Here is a 12,858-nt window from a genome sequence, read left to right as displayed (position 1 = left end):
GAGAAAATAATTTGATGAGTATTTTTTTGTTTATATGTTTCATTTTTTTTACTCTTGACTAATTTAGTGTGCTATAATAATCAAAAGGTAATCAGTGGAAAACGCTTTTGGTTCAATAGTAGACTAAAACTTCTTACACCAAAGTTCAAGTTCAATATCCATAGAAATGTAGCTTTTTATCGATTGTTGATGGTTGTAGTCAGGCCCACTCCATAGCATAACCAACTAAAACTATGAAGTAGGCCCTTAAACTAGCAAGTATATGAGACCTCCCTTAGCATTTGATCACTCAGCGACTACTCAAAGAGAGCACTTGGATCACAAGTATTGATGTGACATATCCACATTCAAAATGACTAATCCTTTAGGATCTGAGAAAATAACATAGCACATAAAGAGAAGTAGAGGTTTGGAACTGTCAACAGTAACTTCTCCACAACCAAAACCAATAGTAAGATATACTAGTAAATATAAGAGTGTCTTGCATGGGAAACACATGTGGGCTTAAATTATACTAAGAAGACCAAAAAAAAGGACCAAACTTTGTTCTTATAACATTTGACTCTGTCAAACTTGATAATACATAGCCTCTGTAAAAGAGAGAATGCTTACTTATTATTATTACTTGGGACCAACTTCCTTGAGAGCACACATCTGCTCCTCTCCCATTGCAGACATGACAGACACAACAATATCCTTACCCTCCTCAAATCCATTCTTGAGCTGTGTGAGTAAAGCTTCATCTGTTGGCAGCTTCAGATCATCCTTAGTGCTACCATTATCAGTAAGAAGACTAACCTGTAAATGTAATCAAAGAACAAAACCCTCTAATTCAACCATATGGGCAAAGACAAAACACAAAGCTGAACTAGTGAAAAAGAAGATGACATACAAAGCCATCTTCAGAGATATCAATCAACTGATAATCAACACGATTCACATGTGGAACCTGTGCCAATAAAAAGGAAACAGTTTTGTGTTGTGAGTCAAAAATTATAGACTTTGTATAACGTTTCTAATCCATTCACAAGACTCACATCACAATTGTGGGAAGAAGGAACGATATCTTCAAGCTTCTTAGAAGTAAAGATATCAATGGCAACAAAGTGACACTTGGCGTGACCATGCTTCCCAGTCTTCGAAGTCGATACCTCAACCACCTATATCATAAACCCCACATATCACCAATTGAATTAAACCCTATTATAGATTTAAAAACCCTATAAATCCATAAACTTCAAAAACAGAGGTTTTTCTCAACACTAAACACCAGATCACAATCCAGAATCACTAAACCTCAAAAATTCACAACGATCAGGTAACGGAACACTGCTTTAATACAATCCATGAAGATGATTCCTCTAAAATCAATAATAATCAAATCAGAGACAAAACCTTGCAGGGACGTCCCTTGATGACGATGTGACCACCTTTACGAATGTTACCGGCTTGTTGAGGATAAGTCTTAGAAGCTCCGGCGTCGCTGGATTCGAAGTGATGCTCGTCGTCTGACATGATTCAGCGAAATCGGAAGAGAAGAGATGAATTTGAGATTTCAGAGAGAAAGTGTTCTTCTTTGCGAAGTCAGCGAATGGAGTTTAGTTTTTATAGAACACTGAAGAAAGCGATCTAGGGTTCAGATTTATTTGACGTGTCGCGTGCAACTGACGCGACCCTACACGTGCGGCGTTTTTTTGTTTTTTCTTAAAGAAATAAAAGTCAGATCGTAAATCTTACGCGGCCTCTGAGATTCTCTATTTAATTAATCAACTCTTAAATAATTTGATTATTCTACTGTTTATTTTAAAGTCAAAGCATATAGTTGACTAAAAAGTCAAAACAAAGTTTAGAGAACAAGTAGTATAAAGAGACGTGAGAGATACAATCATTACATGTTGGTTGACACGAGTCAGTTCTGAGATCAAGCTAAAACGTGCTACCAAAAACACACAAAAAAATAACTAGATAGATACAAGTAGACACTGAGATTCAAGAAGCTTACGAATCTTTCAAAGCCTGTGTATGAACACTTGAGGAGCTTCTTCCCTGCAAAACATTTGGAGATATATTGATACAAATGTTTTAATGATGTATTGTGAGAGTGTTTGTGATGATGAAACGAATTGAGAAGAGTGTGGGACTTACTTCTCTTTAGCATCTTGGTAAGTGTGGCTTGATGCAATGGCCAAGAGTTCTCCAGTGTGGTCAAATGCTAAAGACGCGATGCTATTTGAGTACCTTGGCAACTTTTATAAAAAACACAAATTATTATAGAGGAGAATAAGAACAAGAAGGAATCTAGAGAGAACAAGTCATGTTTAGTGTTTGAACCTCATTGAGTCTTCTTCTGCTTTTAGCATTCCATGAGATCACGTATCCTTCATTGTCACCTGTTACAAAAGTCCCTGACCCACTGTGGCAACAAGAAAAGAGTTAGTTTGATGATCAATCATGTGTACCATTAGATGGTGAATGAGAGACATATACCATGGACTGAATTCGATTGCATTTATGCATACACCATCAAGTCTTCCATTCCTACTCTTGGGATGGCATCGGAAACTGTATCTGCCATGAATTTATGGTACACATCTTAAGAGAAAAGATTGAATACAAACCAGTGGATAGCCAAATGATAACTTTCATATTGTGGACTTACTTAATCTCACTGGAGCATGATGTATTGGGGAAATCCACAGCTACTCGTCCGTCTACTGACCCAACTGCATATCCTGCTCAATACCAACAATAAACATCTTAGAAACCAAACCAAACATGAAACCTGATCAATGTAAAATATAAATCTTTTCTCAGTGGAAATGTAAACTATGGCCAAATAACACCAAAGACAGATTCTTGTAACTATATATGTTTACCTCTGGAATAAGGTACAGAGGTGATACATCTGATTGGCACCTCCACTTGGGATGCATACGATTGAAAAGCTTCATCTAAGTTACGTAAATCGTATATATGCATCGATGCGTCCACACAAACAACTAAGTTGTTTCCAGATACAGTGACACATCCCACTGCTCCACCAGCATCAGTCGAAAACACAAGACTTTCTCTTTGTCTTGTATCCCAGAATTTGATCTTCTCATCAAACCCAGTCGAGATAACTTCACCTGAGCCGCATCAAACCACTTAGAGTTTAGTATAAGACAGTATACATAACGTTACCAAAGTCTTAGATTCAAAACTCAAAACCTGATACCAAATCAACTTATGTAAAAACAGTCATCACCACTTACTTAAAAATGTAAAAAGCTGACCTTTTTCATAAGAGTAGACAATGGATGTTGAAATGTCATCATGCCTTCCAATTGTATCAACTGTTCCAGCGTTTAAATCATACCTAACAAGCAAGGTGTTATCATTCTATACAAGATCAGATCTTTTTCATTGAAAAGGTAAATTTGCTATCTTCATACAATAGAAAAGCGAAAATTGCAAACCTTCGGATGAATCCATCAGAACCAGAGGTAAATGAAGTTGATTCATTCTCGAAACAACAATCAAGAAGAGCAGCTTGAGAGTTTAATTCAAGACTTAGCGAAGAGCTCTCCACATCATACAATCTCAGATACTACACATTTACACAAGCAAGCAACAATTCGTCACTATCTCTGAGACCAATACGGTATCGATCCGAGAAAAAAGAAGAGAAGAGAAGAAACTCACAGAATCCCAAGAAGCAACGAGGAGATTGTTTGATTGAGGGGAGAATCTGAGCCTCGAAACCGCATCCTCTATAGGGTTTTCAAATTCAAGTCTATCTCCGCTCATATTTCAAACCCAGAGAGACACAACAAAACCACTTCCTCAAGCAATTTTGGAGAAGAACGTTATCTCAAATCAAACGCCACTCTCTAGACAGATGAAGAAGACTTTCCCCAATTTCGAATTCCGAATTTCAAATTTGTAGACTAGAGCTTTCCCCAATACCTGAGCTCTTTCAAAATTCACAAACGGGTTAATGGGCTTATGGCCCAATATCTATTGTACATACTACTTTGAATGTTTGTAGTCGTAGATGATAAATCCGGATTTTTGGTTCGTTTTCGGTTTGTGTTTTGGGATTTAGTTAAAGTTATAATTTAATTTTAGGCATGTCCATTTCGGATCGGTTGCGTTCTGTATCTGTAGGTAAAAAATCTTGTTCTATAACAGTTCTTGTTTGAAAATATTTATTTTAGTCGAACAGGTAAGAGATTCAATAGTCCATTTCTATTTTTGTGATGGGAACCATTGCACCATATTTTGATTGAGTTTAACTTATATAGTTTGTGGTTAAAGTATTGCAATTGAATATGATTAACTTCACAGAATGTGAAACTAAAATAGGTTGAGCCGACCAGCTCGTGTCAAACACAGTAAAAAAACTTATAAGAAAAGAGAAGTTGCATATATATATATACATGGGGAGTGTCAAGAAACTGTCTTTGTTCCCTCCAGACTAAACTTGAAGAACATCAACATAACAGACAAGATACTATCCAGCAAATAAATCTAAGACTGTGCCTTTTCATCACTCTGGAACATAAAAATCGAACCTGACATCGACAGAACCATCACGGGTATCTTTGTATTCCACGTTGGTTATGGTTCCAGCCTCGTCCACGTCTTGGTACTCTGGTTTCACCCTTCTAACAGGCACCGTGACCGAGTAAATGGTCCCAAGGTCACCGTCCGTGGAAACATTTAGCTGAACTTTTTCCTCTGATTCTATCTCTACGAAATCCGACAGTGCATGGATAATGTTGTTGACGATTTTCCTTTTAGCTTCGTCACTAACATCACACCTGTCGGAGAAGAGGATCATCTTGAGCCGCTGCTTTGCAATTCTTGCGTTGGAGCTTCTTCTTGATGCGTGAGATGGGAATATTATCTTCCAAGCCAAGTTTAACCTGTCAAAGAAACCCATGTTGATGGCATTATAGAGAAAGCTCTCTATCTCTTGCTCTGCTGGGCTTGGTGATAGTTCATAGTCTCCGGTGTTCCTTGCAAGAACCTTCACCTGACCTCGTGTGTTTTCGCGGCTGATCGCCAGTCCAGGAGTACATTTCTGAGTTTCCAAACTGTTTACGCCATTGCTTATGAATCCCGTGAAATCAACCTGCAAATTTACATCCATCACCCGCAAAAAGGGACTGTAATTTCAGACTAGTTGCATTTTGAGAACTCAGTAATTGTTATCGTACATCTATAGGTAAAGCAACTATAACATCAAAGCTGACCTAAACGTATATGTTTTCTAACAAAGTAGCAAAACATCAGGTCATAAACACCACAAACATCTGCATATATCTAACAGAAGACCGGTCTAGTCTACGTAATCCAAGGCACCACCACCATTGTTAAAAAGACTTAATATGAGCTACAAGCTTAAGAACATATTCACTCTCTTTGATCATCTATAGGTAAAGAAGCAACTGTAACATCAAAGCTCATCTTAAACTTAATGAAATGGTTTTGTAACAAAATTGCAACACATCAGGTCATAGCACCACAAACATCCGCACATATCTAACAGAAGACCGGTCCAGTCTCGCTCTCAGTAATCAAAGACACCACTTCCATACTATAAAGACTTAATATGAGCTACAAGATAAAGAAAATATCAAAACTACAAAAAAGGAGGATGGTCATGGAGATGGATTCGTTGGCTTTCCTAAAAACAAATATACTTAAGTTTTGTTACTAAAATCCTTCATTTCCAAGTGCCTAAGTAAAAACACAGAAACTGGAATGATAAACTTTCAGGAGCTCGCGATGAACAAGCAAATCTAGAGCTAGAGAGAAATTGTGAAATTGTTCCAATAAAAGACGCATTTCAGATTCTTCCTAAACCACACAGACATAGAAACGAAAGATCGAAGCTAGTAATCTAAGTTCTCCTAATTTGGTGGCGAATTTCACGAGCTCCAGATCCCAAATTGCAGCGAAGAGAAAATTTGAATCGTAGAGTAAGAATTATAAGAAAATCGGACCTTGGAAGAAGAAGAAGGTAATGAGAGGCGATTACGGTGGTGATGATGATAAGGAGATACTAAGGTCGCAGAGATCCTGAGAGTTCCAGAAGACATCGCCATTACCGAGAAACTTGAAATTGCTCGCCGGAGAAGTGAATCTTTTTCGTCTCAGTTAAAAGAGAAATGAGATTACGACGACTCTTCTTACAAAGTAAAAGGCTATCGAGCACTTTAAGAAACGCTGTCGTTTAAAGGCTTGAAACACAGCGTTTTAACAACTGCCTAACCGATGTCGTATCATCTATTTTAATATTAAACCAAAACAACAAAAAAAAACTACTTTGCAACTTTTGGTGTTTGAAGTTTAGAAATTAGAAGAATGACGACAATAGTACCAACTCATTCAAAGGTTTTCTATAACTCATTCAAAGGTTTTCTATAAGCAAAATGTAAGCTTTATAAAAAATCACATTATTGGTAAAGCTGTAGGCAACCACAAATAACTAATAAGTAGTTTTCAGATTTGATGGATTGTAATATTTGTTCTTTAAACTTCAATCTAACAAAATATCCGTAAAGATGACTATTTGCATTCTTGCTGTTTTATTAAAAATATGATCTTTTGACAAAAATATTTCAAGTTTTATAGATAAACCACGAATAAGTAGTTTTTAGATTTGAGAGATGTGCTTTTAGTCAAGTGGTTAAGTTCATTTGATTTCGTCTTTCTATCGAGGTTCGATTCCACTAAGTCGCGTTACCCTATATAGTAGAGTTTGACTATATATTGGACCTTCTAAAAAAATAGTATTTAAATTTGATGGATTATAAAATTATTTTTTAAAGTTTAATTTATAAGAAATCTGCAAAATTGACTATATGCGGGGTTATTGGTGTTTTATCAATAATTATGATCTTTTTGATAAACTTGTTCCAACTTTTACAAATAAATCGCATTGATCTCGGAAAAAAATTGAAACCCTAGAGAATTTTCCAATCCCATAACACTTGGTAAGGACTAGACATTCGTCATTCTTCTAAACTTCAAAAACCAAGGCTACAAGATTAGGGCTTTTCTAACTTAACATTTTTCCAAGATAGGGTTTTAGGTTTTTGTTTTGGCTTAATATGAAAATGCTACAAGAGGGTTTTAAACTTTTTGAAACAAGTTTATTAAACGAACCGCTGTCGTTTTAGTTAATTAAACAAAAAACACAGTCGTTTTGAAACAAGTAAAACGATCATTTGATTAGGGGACTGTGGTCACCGGCGGCGAGAACCAAGGCTTCTTCGTAACCAAATATCTTTCGATATCAAAAGACAATCTCTCCAAAATACAAATTGACTAATATAATAAGTCGAGAGATTCTGGTGCAGAGGACAAAAAATTTCAATTTTGATTTCATTGAATGGGTAAATGGAGAGCAGTAGCTGCTCTTCTTCTTCGTAATCAATTACTCAATTCTTCAAAAAGACTAAACCTTTCTTCTTCTCCATGTGTTTCGAAACACCCAACGATTGGTTTAGCTTCTCGCTTTCTCAATTTCCGACACTTTTCAGCGTTCCCTTCTCCGATTTCGATTTACAACAATGACTCTGATTCTGGGTCGAATGATGCATATCAAAACTATGAATTTGGAACAGAGGCAGAGGAAGCACTAGGCAAAATCCCTATCAAAGCCTATTTTCTCAGTACTAGGTATGTACATCTTTGGTATTGGGACTCACTAGTGAAAGTTTTGAATTTGGAATCTTTACAGTTTGAAAGTTGAAGTCTGTTATGTGTTTTTCATTTATAATTTGGTTTCTCAGAACTATGGTTTTGGCAGTATTGATTTGAAGGCAATGCAAGCTGAGAACTTATGCAATGTTGTTCCTCCTACTTCACGTTCTACTAATTATATTGCCCTCAAATTTTCGGATTTTACCCCTTCTGGAATCTATGTAAGTTTTATTCAGAAACAGTTTAGCTATGTTTACTTATCTGTTGATTATTGAGTATAATGCAAATGGCATGCCTTTGGTTACCTTATCTTTGTTACCTTTCTTCAGAGTTTGGACGAGAGGGAGAGTGTAAGCAACTGCAAGTTCATGGTTGTCTTTCAATATGGTTCTGCTATTCTTTTCAATGTTGATGATAATGATGTTGACCGTTATCTCGACATTGTTCGTAGACATGCTTCTGGATTGCTTACAGAAATGAGAAAAGATGGTTAGCATCCGTCCTCTCTTACAGCACTTAGCTTGAAACCATAGCTTTGTAAATGAACTGATCTTTTGTGGACTTTGTTGTGTTAGATTATGCTGTGAAGGAGAAGCCTTTGCTGATTGAGGAAATGAAAGGTGGCCCTGACTACATTGTTCTCAAAACTTTGGATACTAATAGCATCCGTATAATTGGGAGTGTGCTCGGACAAAGTATTGCTTTGGATTACTCTGTTTCTCAGGTAACTTGTTCCTTCTCAGTGTTGTCAATTGATACAAGTATATGGTTAAATTTGAGATTTGTATTTATCTCAGGTTAACAAGTTGGTGGAAGAGTTTGCTGATATAAACCGTTCAATGGCGAAAACCGGAACATTCACAATGACCAGGAAAAAGCTCTTCCAACTTGTAGGGAAGGCGAATTCTAATATAGCCGATGTGATTCTCAAAGTTGGTTTGTTTGAGAGGTATTCTACTAATGTTAAATCACTTTATATTGTTGTTTTCTATGATCTCTATATATATATGCTGAGACTCATATGTTCTCTTGTTTTCTCATAGATCCGAGATTGCTTGGAGAGAAGCTAGATATGCTCAGATATACGAGTACCTAAGAGAAGAGTACGAGATCTCTCAGAGATTTGGGGATCTAGACTATAAGCTAAAGTTTATAGAGGTATTATTATTACATTACTAGGTTGATTTTGTTATCATTAACTGTAATCATGTTTTTGAGTTTTTTACATATCTCTCTTTTCATCTGCAGCACAACATTCATTTCCTCCAAGAGGTGATGCAGAACCGACAATCAGATCTTTTAGAATGGTGCATTATCTTTTTACTGGCCATTGAAAACGCAATAGGCATTTACGAGATTGTTCGAGAATCCGCAGGAGCTTCACTCTGATGCTACAAAAGTATAAATTCATTGTAGTGAACTCAAATTCAAGTTCATTTGTTTAGGTCCTTCTGTAATAAAATCAACTTGACTTGCTAGCTTGCGCAGCTTATGTCAACATTATGGTTTTCGGAAAAATAGGATCAATACAAATGTTATGCTTCCTTCTTTGAAAACATTAATCCAGTCTTCTAAGCAAGTACTCAATTTGGACTTCCTTTGTGAGGGGCATGATCCTTTCTCCATAGAGTTTTGCAACTAAGCTAGGTTGTATTTTGTAGGAAGGATCAGCTTCAGTTTCTGGGTCGTTAATCGTTATGTCTTGACCAAAAATTCTGGCTTTGATCTCAACTCTCTTCTTGACTACTTCTTCAACCGTTTCGTACGTTAGAAGTTGCATCAGCTGTGTCCGGTCCTGGAAAGATTCAAGCCAGTTAATGACAAAAGAAGATTGCAGATAATGCAATAAGGTAAGGTATTTAGCATGAATCAAAATGAGAGTACTTGTTCTTTGATAGCTGTTTCATAGGCAGCAGGATTTTCACGAAACTTGGCTTCAGCAACAAATTTACCAAAGTGAATTCTCTTTGAAAGTATCTGCAAAGAGAGGCAAACAAACTTTTTTCAGTTTCAAGTCTCCTAATTGAGCCATATGTTAATGATGCATGCCAAGCTTCTTGCCTGCAAACACATTGTGTCACAGAGAGCAGCTGAACCACAATTACCGTCATCCCCTGGCTTGACCAGTCTGGGGAGAAGGTGTTTGAAATACATATTCCACACCTTCTTGTTGATGTTTATCGATTCGGCGCAACGATGCAAAACCTGGTTTAGTCGCAAGACAGAAGAGCAAAGTTACGCATTGTTCTGTGTAGGAGTATGTCTAGTTATTAAGTATATGATCTACTTTGAAGGCCAAAATTCACCTGTGGGTATTGAATAGGAGGAAGGATAGGTTCAGGCAAGCATTGTGGGAAAAAGGGATGCTCATCAGGACTCTTGTACCTGTCCACCTAACTTCAACCAAACAAACCATCAACAAAGAGAAAGATTTCGGAAACTATGAACAACTATTGCTGATAAAGTTTCGACCTTTGCGTGAAGCTTTTCAGTTTCTCTGACCATAAACTCAACTAAAGATCCTTGAAACCCTTCCATAGTAAAGGCATCCTCGTCATAAGTATCAGCGTTGTAGCGATACTGAGCTCGTTCAAGAAGATTAAAGATAATACTGTCCTCTTGACGAATCAAAGAGTGTCTAATGCTTTCAAGTTTCAAATACTCACTCTCATCTACCCTTAGTAGCCCCCTAGAGTATCTGTACGCAATAAGCCCATATCACATCAATGCCTTAATCAACGAGACAGACAAAGCAAATTAAAGGCGGTGGCTTTTTTCGTTATCTCCGGTTTAAAACAAGATTTATGATTCTTTATATCAATGGAAGACGATCGGTAAATAAACGGAACACATTACCGGATCGGAGAAGCTGCGGAGAGACGGAGGAAGAGAGACCCAGAAGATAGTCCAACTTTTGATTTATCGTTCCAGATTGATAATCGCGAGATGAGTCTTGAAGAATTCGTAAGATTGAGGTTTGGGGAATTGTAAAACGCGGGTTTGAGTAACTTAGCCTCCATCGGAGAATCAAAAGAGGAAGAGACAGAGACAGAGAGTGGAGAAAGAAAAGGACAGAGGAACGGATTCGGCGGAGTTAGGAAAAATAAAAATCGGATAGTGACACAAAAAAATCCAATCCGTTACAAAATTATCTGGTCGAGAAAGGATAGGTGGAAGAATATCACGTGTTTAATGTTTCTACAATTTTGTTATCAATCATAAATAAATAAAATGTTTTTGGTGTTATATATAATTTATTTTTATTTTTATTTTACTTATTTGCTATTATCTGAATTTGCTATCTATGCTATGAAATGTTAAAAAGTTCTTGTCGATTCCGATGTTGCCTTCAGATTAGTGGTGGGAATCGATAACTCTAATTATATCGCTCGTGTCGGATTGGAACAGTAACGAAAGACCTATTGTTATCATCGGAGTTGGACGTGGTGTTGGTGCTACCGAGTTTCACCTTGGTTTATTGGTTATTTAGCGATTATAGAACAAGTAACTCTGCTCGAAACTAATTACATTTTTGTAAAGTCAAACGAATAAATCAGAGCCATCGAAACATTTAATCAATTATTGCATCGGCTCTCTCAAAGACATGATGATGTACTTGTGGTTTACAAGACGAAGCACTTAAAGTCTTATCTCTTCTTATTACTACTTTTTCTCCACTAGATCTAGCCAATCTTTCTTTTCAATCATAATAACATTATTCCATTTGTTAGATACAATAAATTTTGTACTTGAAAAAGTTTGGTCATTGTGATTATTTTACACAAGAGAGAAAATATTAAATTCATACGGTTTCTAACGTGTTAATAATGCATAAACACGTTACCGTTAGTGTTAGTGTTTATAATCATTTTAATTACATATGTTTTATTTATATGGTTGTTTGATACCAGTGGTTTGTAGTTGTACAACTGGTACATGGGTTTAAATAATCATTAAACATTCCAAGTTGACTTATATGATTCTATCGGTCGATGATTTTTTAAAAAACTATATAACAAATGTAACATCTAGATTGAATAATATCTTCATATCCAACAAACCTATGACACGTAACGAAATTCGAAAGAAAATATGCTTCCTCAGAAGAATGATCCTATTTATGTAATAATCTCAACAATGAAGCCTTTTTAATGATATTTTGTTTAAGTAGAAAATCAACCAATCTGTAACGAACAGAAGAAACAAAACTACAAAAGTAGACAAAATCAATCCCAAAACCGTAATTATCTTCAAAATTAAGGTCATTAAATTCCTGACCCCACATTCAAACTTATAAACCTCAAAGTTGCGTCGACATTCGGACCCCTCAAGCTTTAAATCTAACCTAATTTATAAACATTAAACAATTGATGCTTCATTTAGAAATTAAGTATTGTTATCATCAAACTTGTAATTTAGGGTAACTTGTTGGTCTTAATCTTATCAAGTGTCTAAGCTTTTTAAAACGTCATTGAGTTTGTTAAGCTAATCTTTTTCGGGTTTTGCTATCATTACTTTAATTATCCTTTCTTACTTCATTTAGGAGAGGTTAACTAAGATTTCAAGTCTTGTGTTAGTGTACATGAGACAAAGCATGGAGACAATATTCAATTACCACATATAGTTTCTGATTACACTAAATTTGTTAGCCAATTATGTATCTTTTTGAATATTTTGTTCGAAAGAAAGCAGAAGCTTCTCGATCTTAATATTCTGAAAAGAATAATATTCGTATAATGGAATTAAGAAAAAGTCATGACTTTTTAACATCAAACTAGTGTTCTTTTATAAAATAAGGAGAAGTCATGGGAGGATATAATTTGTATATTGGTCATAGGCATATGATTTTAATGCTCAGTGTATATAGAAACATTTTTTATTCCAATCAGGGAAAATTGAAAACAAATAGACAAATAGTTGTCACATTTGTCTAACCGGTATTTAAAGAAATCGCAAGACAATTTCAGATACATGCGGACAAAGATGAATTTCATCTATTTTAATTTTTGGACCATATATTATCTCGTGGTTTCGGATTTCATATTGTTTTTAAGCAAAGTTAAATATTGGCATATTTTTAACTTTTGTTTATCAGAACATCAAGTGAATATAATAGAATTTTAAAAGTACACTAGGCGTTAAAGTAAAACGATGGATTCT

At 35.8% G+C, this 12,858-nt stretch overlaps 5 protein-coding genes across 6 annotated transcripts; 1 reads left to right on the top strand and 4 right to left on the bottom strand.

Moving 5' to 3' along the window:
* Window positions 1-81: 81 nt before the first annotated feature.
* Window positions 82-1,786, bottom strand: ELF5A-3 (eukaryotic elongation factor 5A-3). The gene is made up of 4 exons (NM_105608.4): window positions 1,396-1,786; window positions 1,038-1,160; window positions 893-949; window positions 82-798 (listed from the first exon to the last, which is right to left on the bottom strand). The coding sequence occupies exons 1-4, from the start codon at window positions 1,513-1,515 to the stop codon at window positions 622-624; spliced, it is 477 nt and encodes a 158-aa protein (NP_177100.1). The 5' UTR covers window positions 1,516-1,786; the 3' UTR covers window positions 82-621.
* On the bottom strand, window positions 1,782-3,935 carry AT1G69400 (Transducin/WD40 repeat-like superfamily protein). Of its 2 annotated transcripts, NM_105607.3 has the most exons (9): window positions 3,685-3,935; window positions 3,459-3,589; window positions 3,276-3,358; window positions 2,877-3,128; window positions 2,660-2,732; window positions 2,488-2,568; window positions 2,332-2,413; window positions 2,146-2,246; window positions 1,782-2,046 (listed from the first exon to the last, which is right to left on the bottom strand). In NM_105607.3, exons 1-9 carry the CDS (start codon window positions 3,787-3,789, stop codon window positions 2,010-2,012), a joined length of 945 nt encoding a protein of 314 aa, NP_564965.1. In that variant the 5' UTR covers window positions 3,790-3,935; the 3' UTR covers window positions 1,782-2,009. The 2 variants fall into 2 exon arrangements, with proteins under 2 accessions (NP_564965.1, NP_974113.1); NM_202384.2 differs by having other exon boundaries at window positions 1,839-2,046; window positions 2,332-2,568; window positions 3,685-3,895.
* Window positions 3,936-4,303: 368 nt separating this feature from the next.
* Window positions 4,304-6,254, bottom strand: MINE1 (homologue of bacterial MinE 1). The gene is made up of 2 exons (NM_105606.4): window positions 5,994-6,254; window positions 4,304-5,119 (listed from the first exon to the last, which is right to left on the bottom strand). Exons 1-2 carry the CDS (start codon window positions 6,093-6,095, stop codon window positions 4,532-4,534), a joined length of 690 nt encoding a protein of 229 aa, NP_564964.1. The 5' UTR covers window positions 6,096-6,254; the 3' UTR covers window positions 4,304-4,531.
* A 955-nt stretch (window positions 6,255-7,209) lies between these two features.
* Window positions 7,210-9,250, top strand: RRG (sporulation protein (DUF155)). The gene is made up of 7 exons (NM_105605.3): window positions 7,210-7,674; window positions 7,805-7,919; window positions 8,028-8,187; window positions 8,274-8,422; window positions 8,496-8,647; window positions 8,742-8,856; window positions 8,947-9,250. The coding sequence occupies exons 1-7, from the start codon at window positions 7,385-7,387 to the stop codon at window positions 9,085-9,087; spliced, it is 1,122 nt and encodes a 373-aa protein (NP_564963.1). The 5' UTR covers window positions 7,210-7,384; the 3' UTR covers window positions 9,088-9,250.
* Window positions 9,089-10,860, bottom strand: CM3 (chorismate mutase 3). The gene is made up of 6 exons (NM_105604.2): window positions 10,555-10,860; window positions 10,171-10,396; window positions 10,005-10,091; window positions 9,760-9,903; window positions 9,583-9,675; window positions 9,089-9,493 (listed from the first exon to the last, which is right to left on the bottom strand). Exons 1-6 carry the CDS (start codon window positions 10,716-10,718, stop codon window positions 9,257-9,259), a joined length of 951 nt encoding a protein of 316 aa, NP_177096.1. The 5' UTR covers window positions 10,719-10,860; the 3' UTR covers window positions 9,089-9,256.
* Between the last annotated feature and the right edge of the window lie 1,998 nt (window positions 10,861-12,858).

The sequence above is a fragment of the Arabidopsis thaliana genome (genome assembly GCF_000001735.4).
Source record: "Arabidopsis thaliana chromosome 1 sequence".
Classification (NCBI taxonomy): domain Eukaryota; kingdom Viridiplantae; phylum Streptophyta; class Magnoliopsida; order Brassicales; family Brassicaceae; genus Arabidopsis; species Arabidopsis thaliana.
The sequence above is the reverse complement of the archived record's forward strand: the minus strand, read 5'-3'. Positions and strand labels throughout refer to the sequence as shown.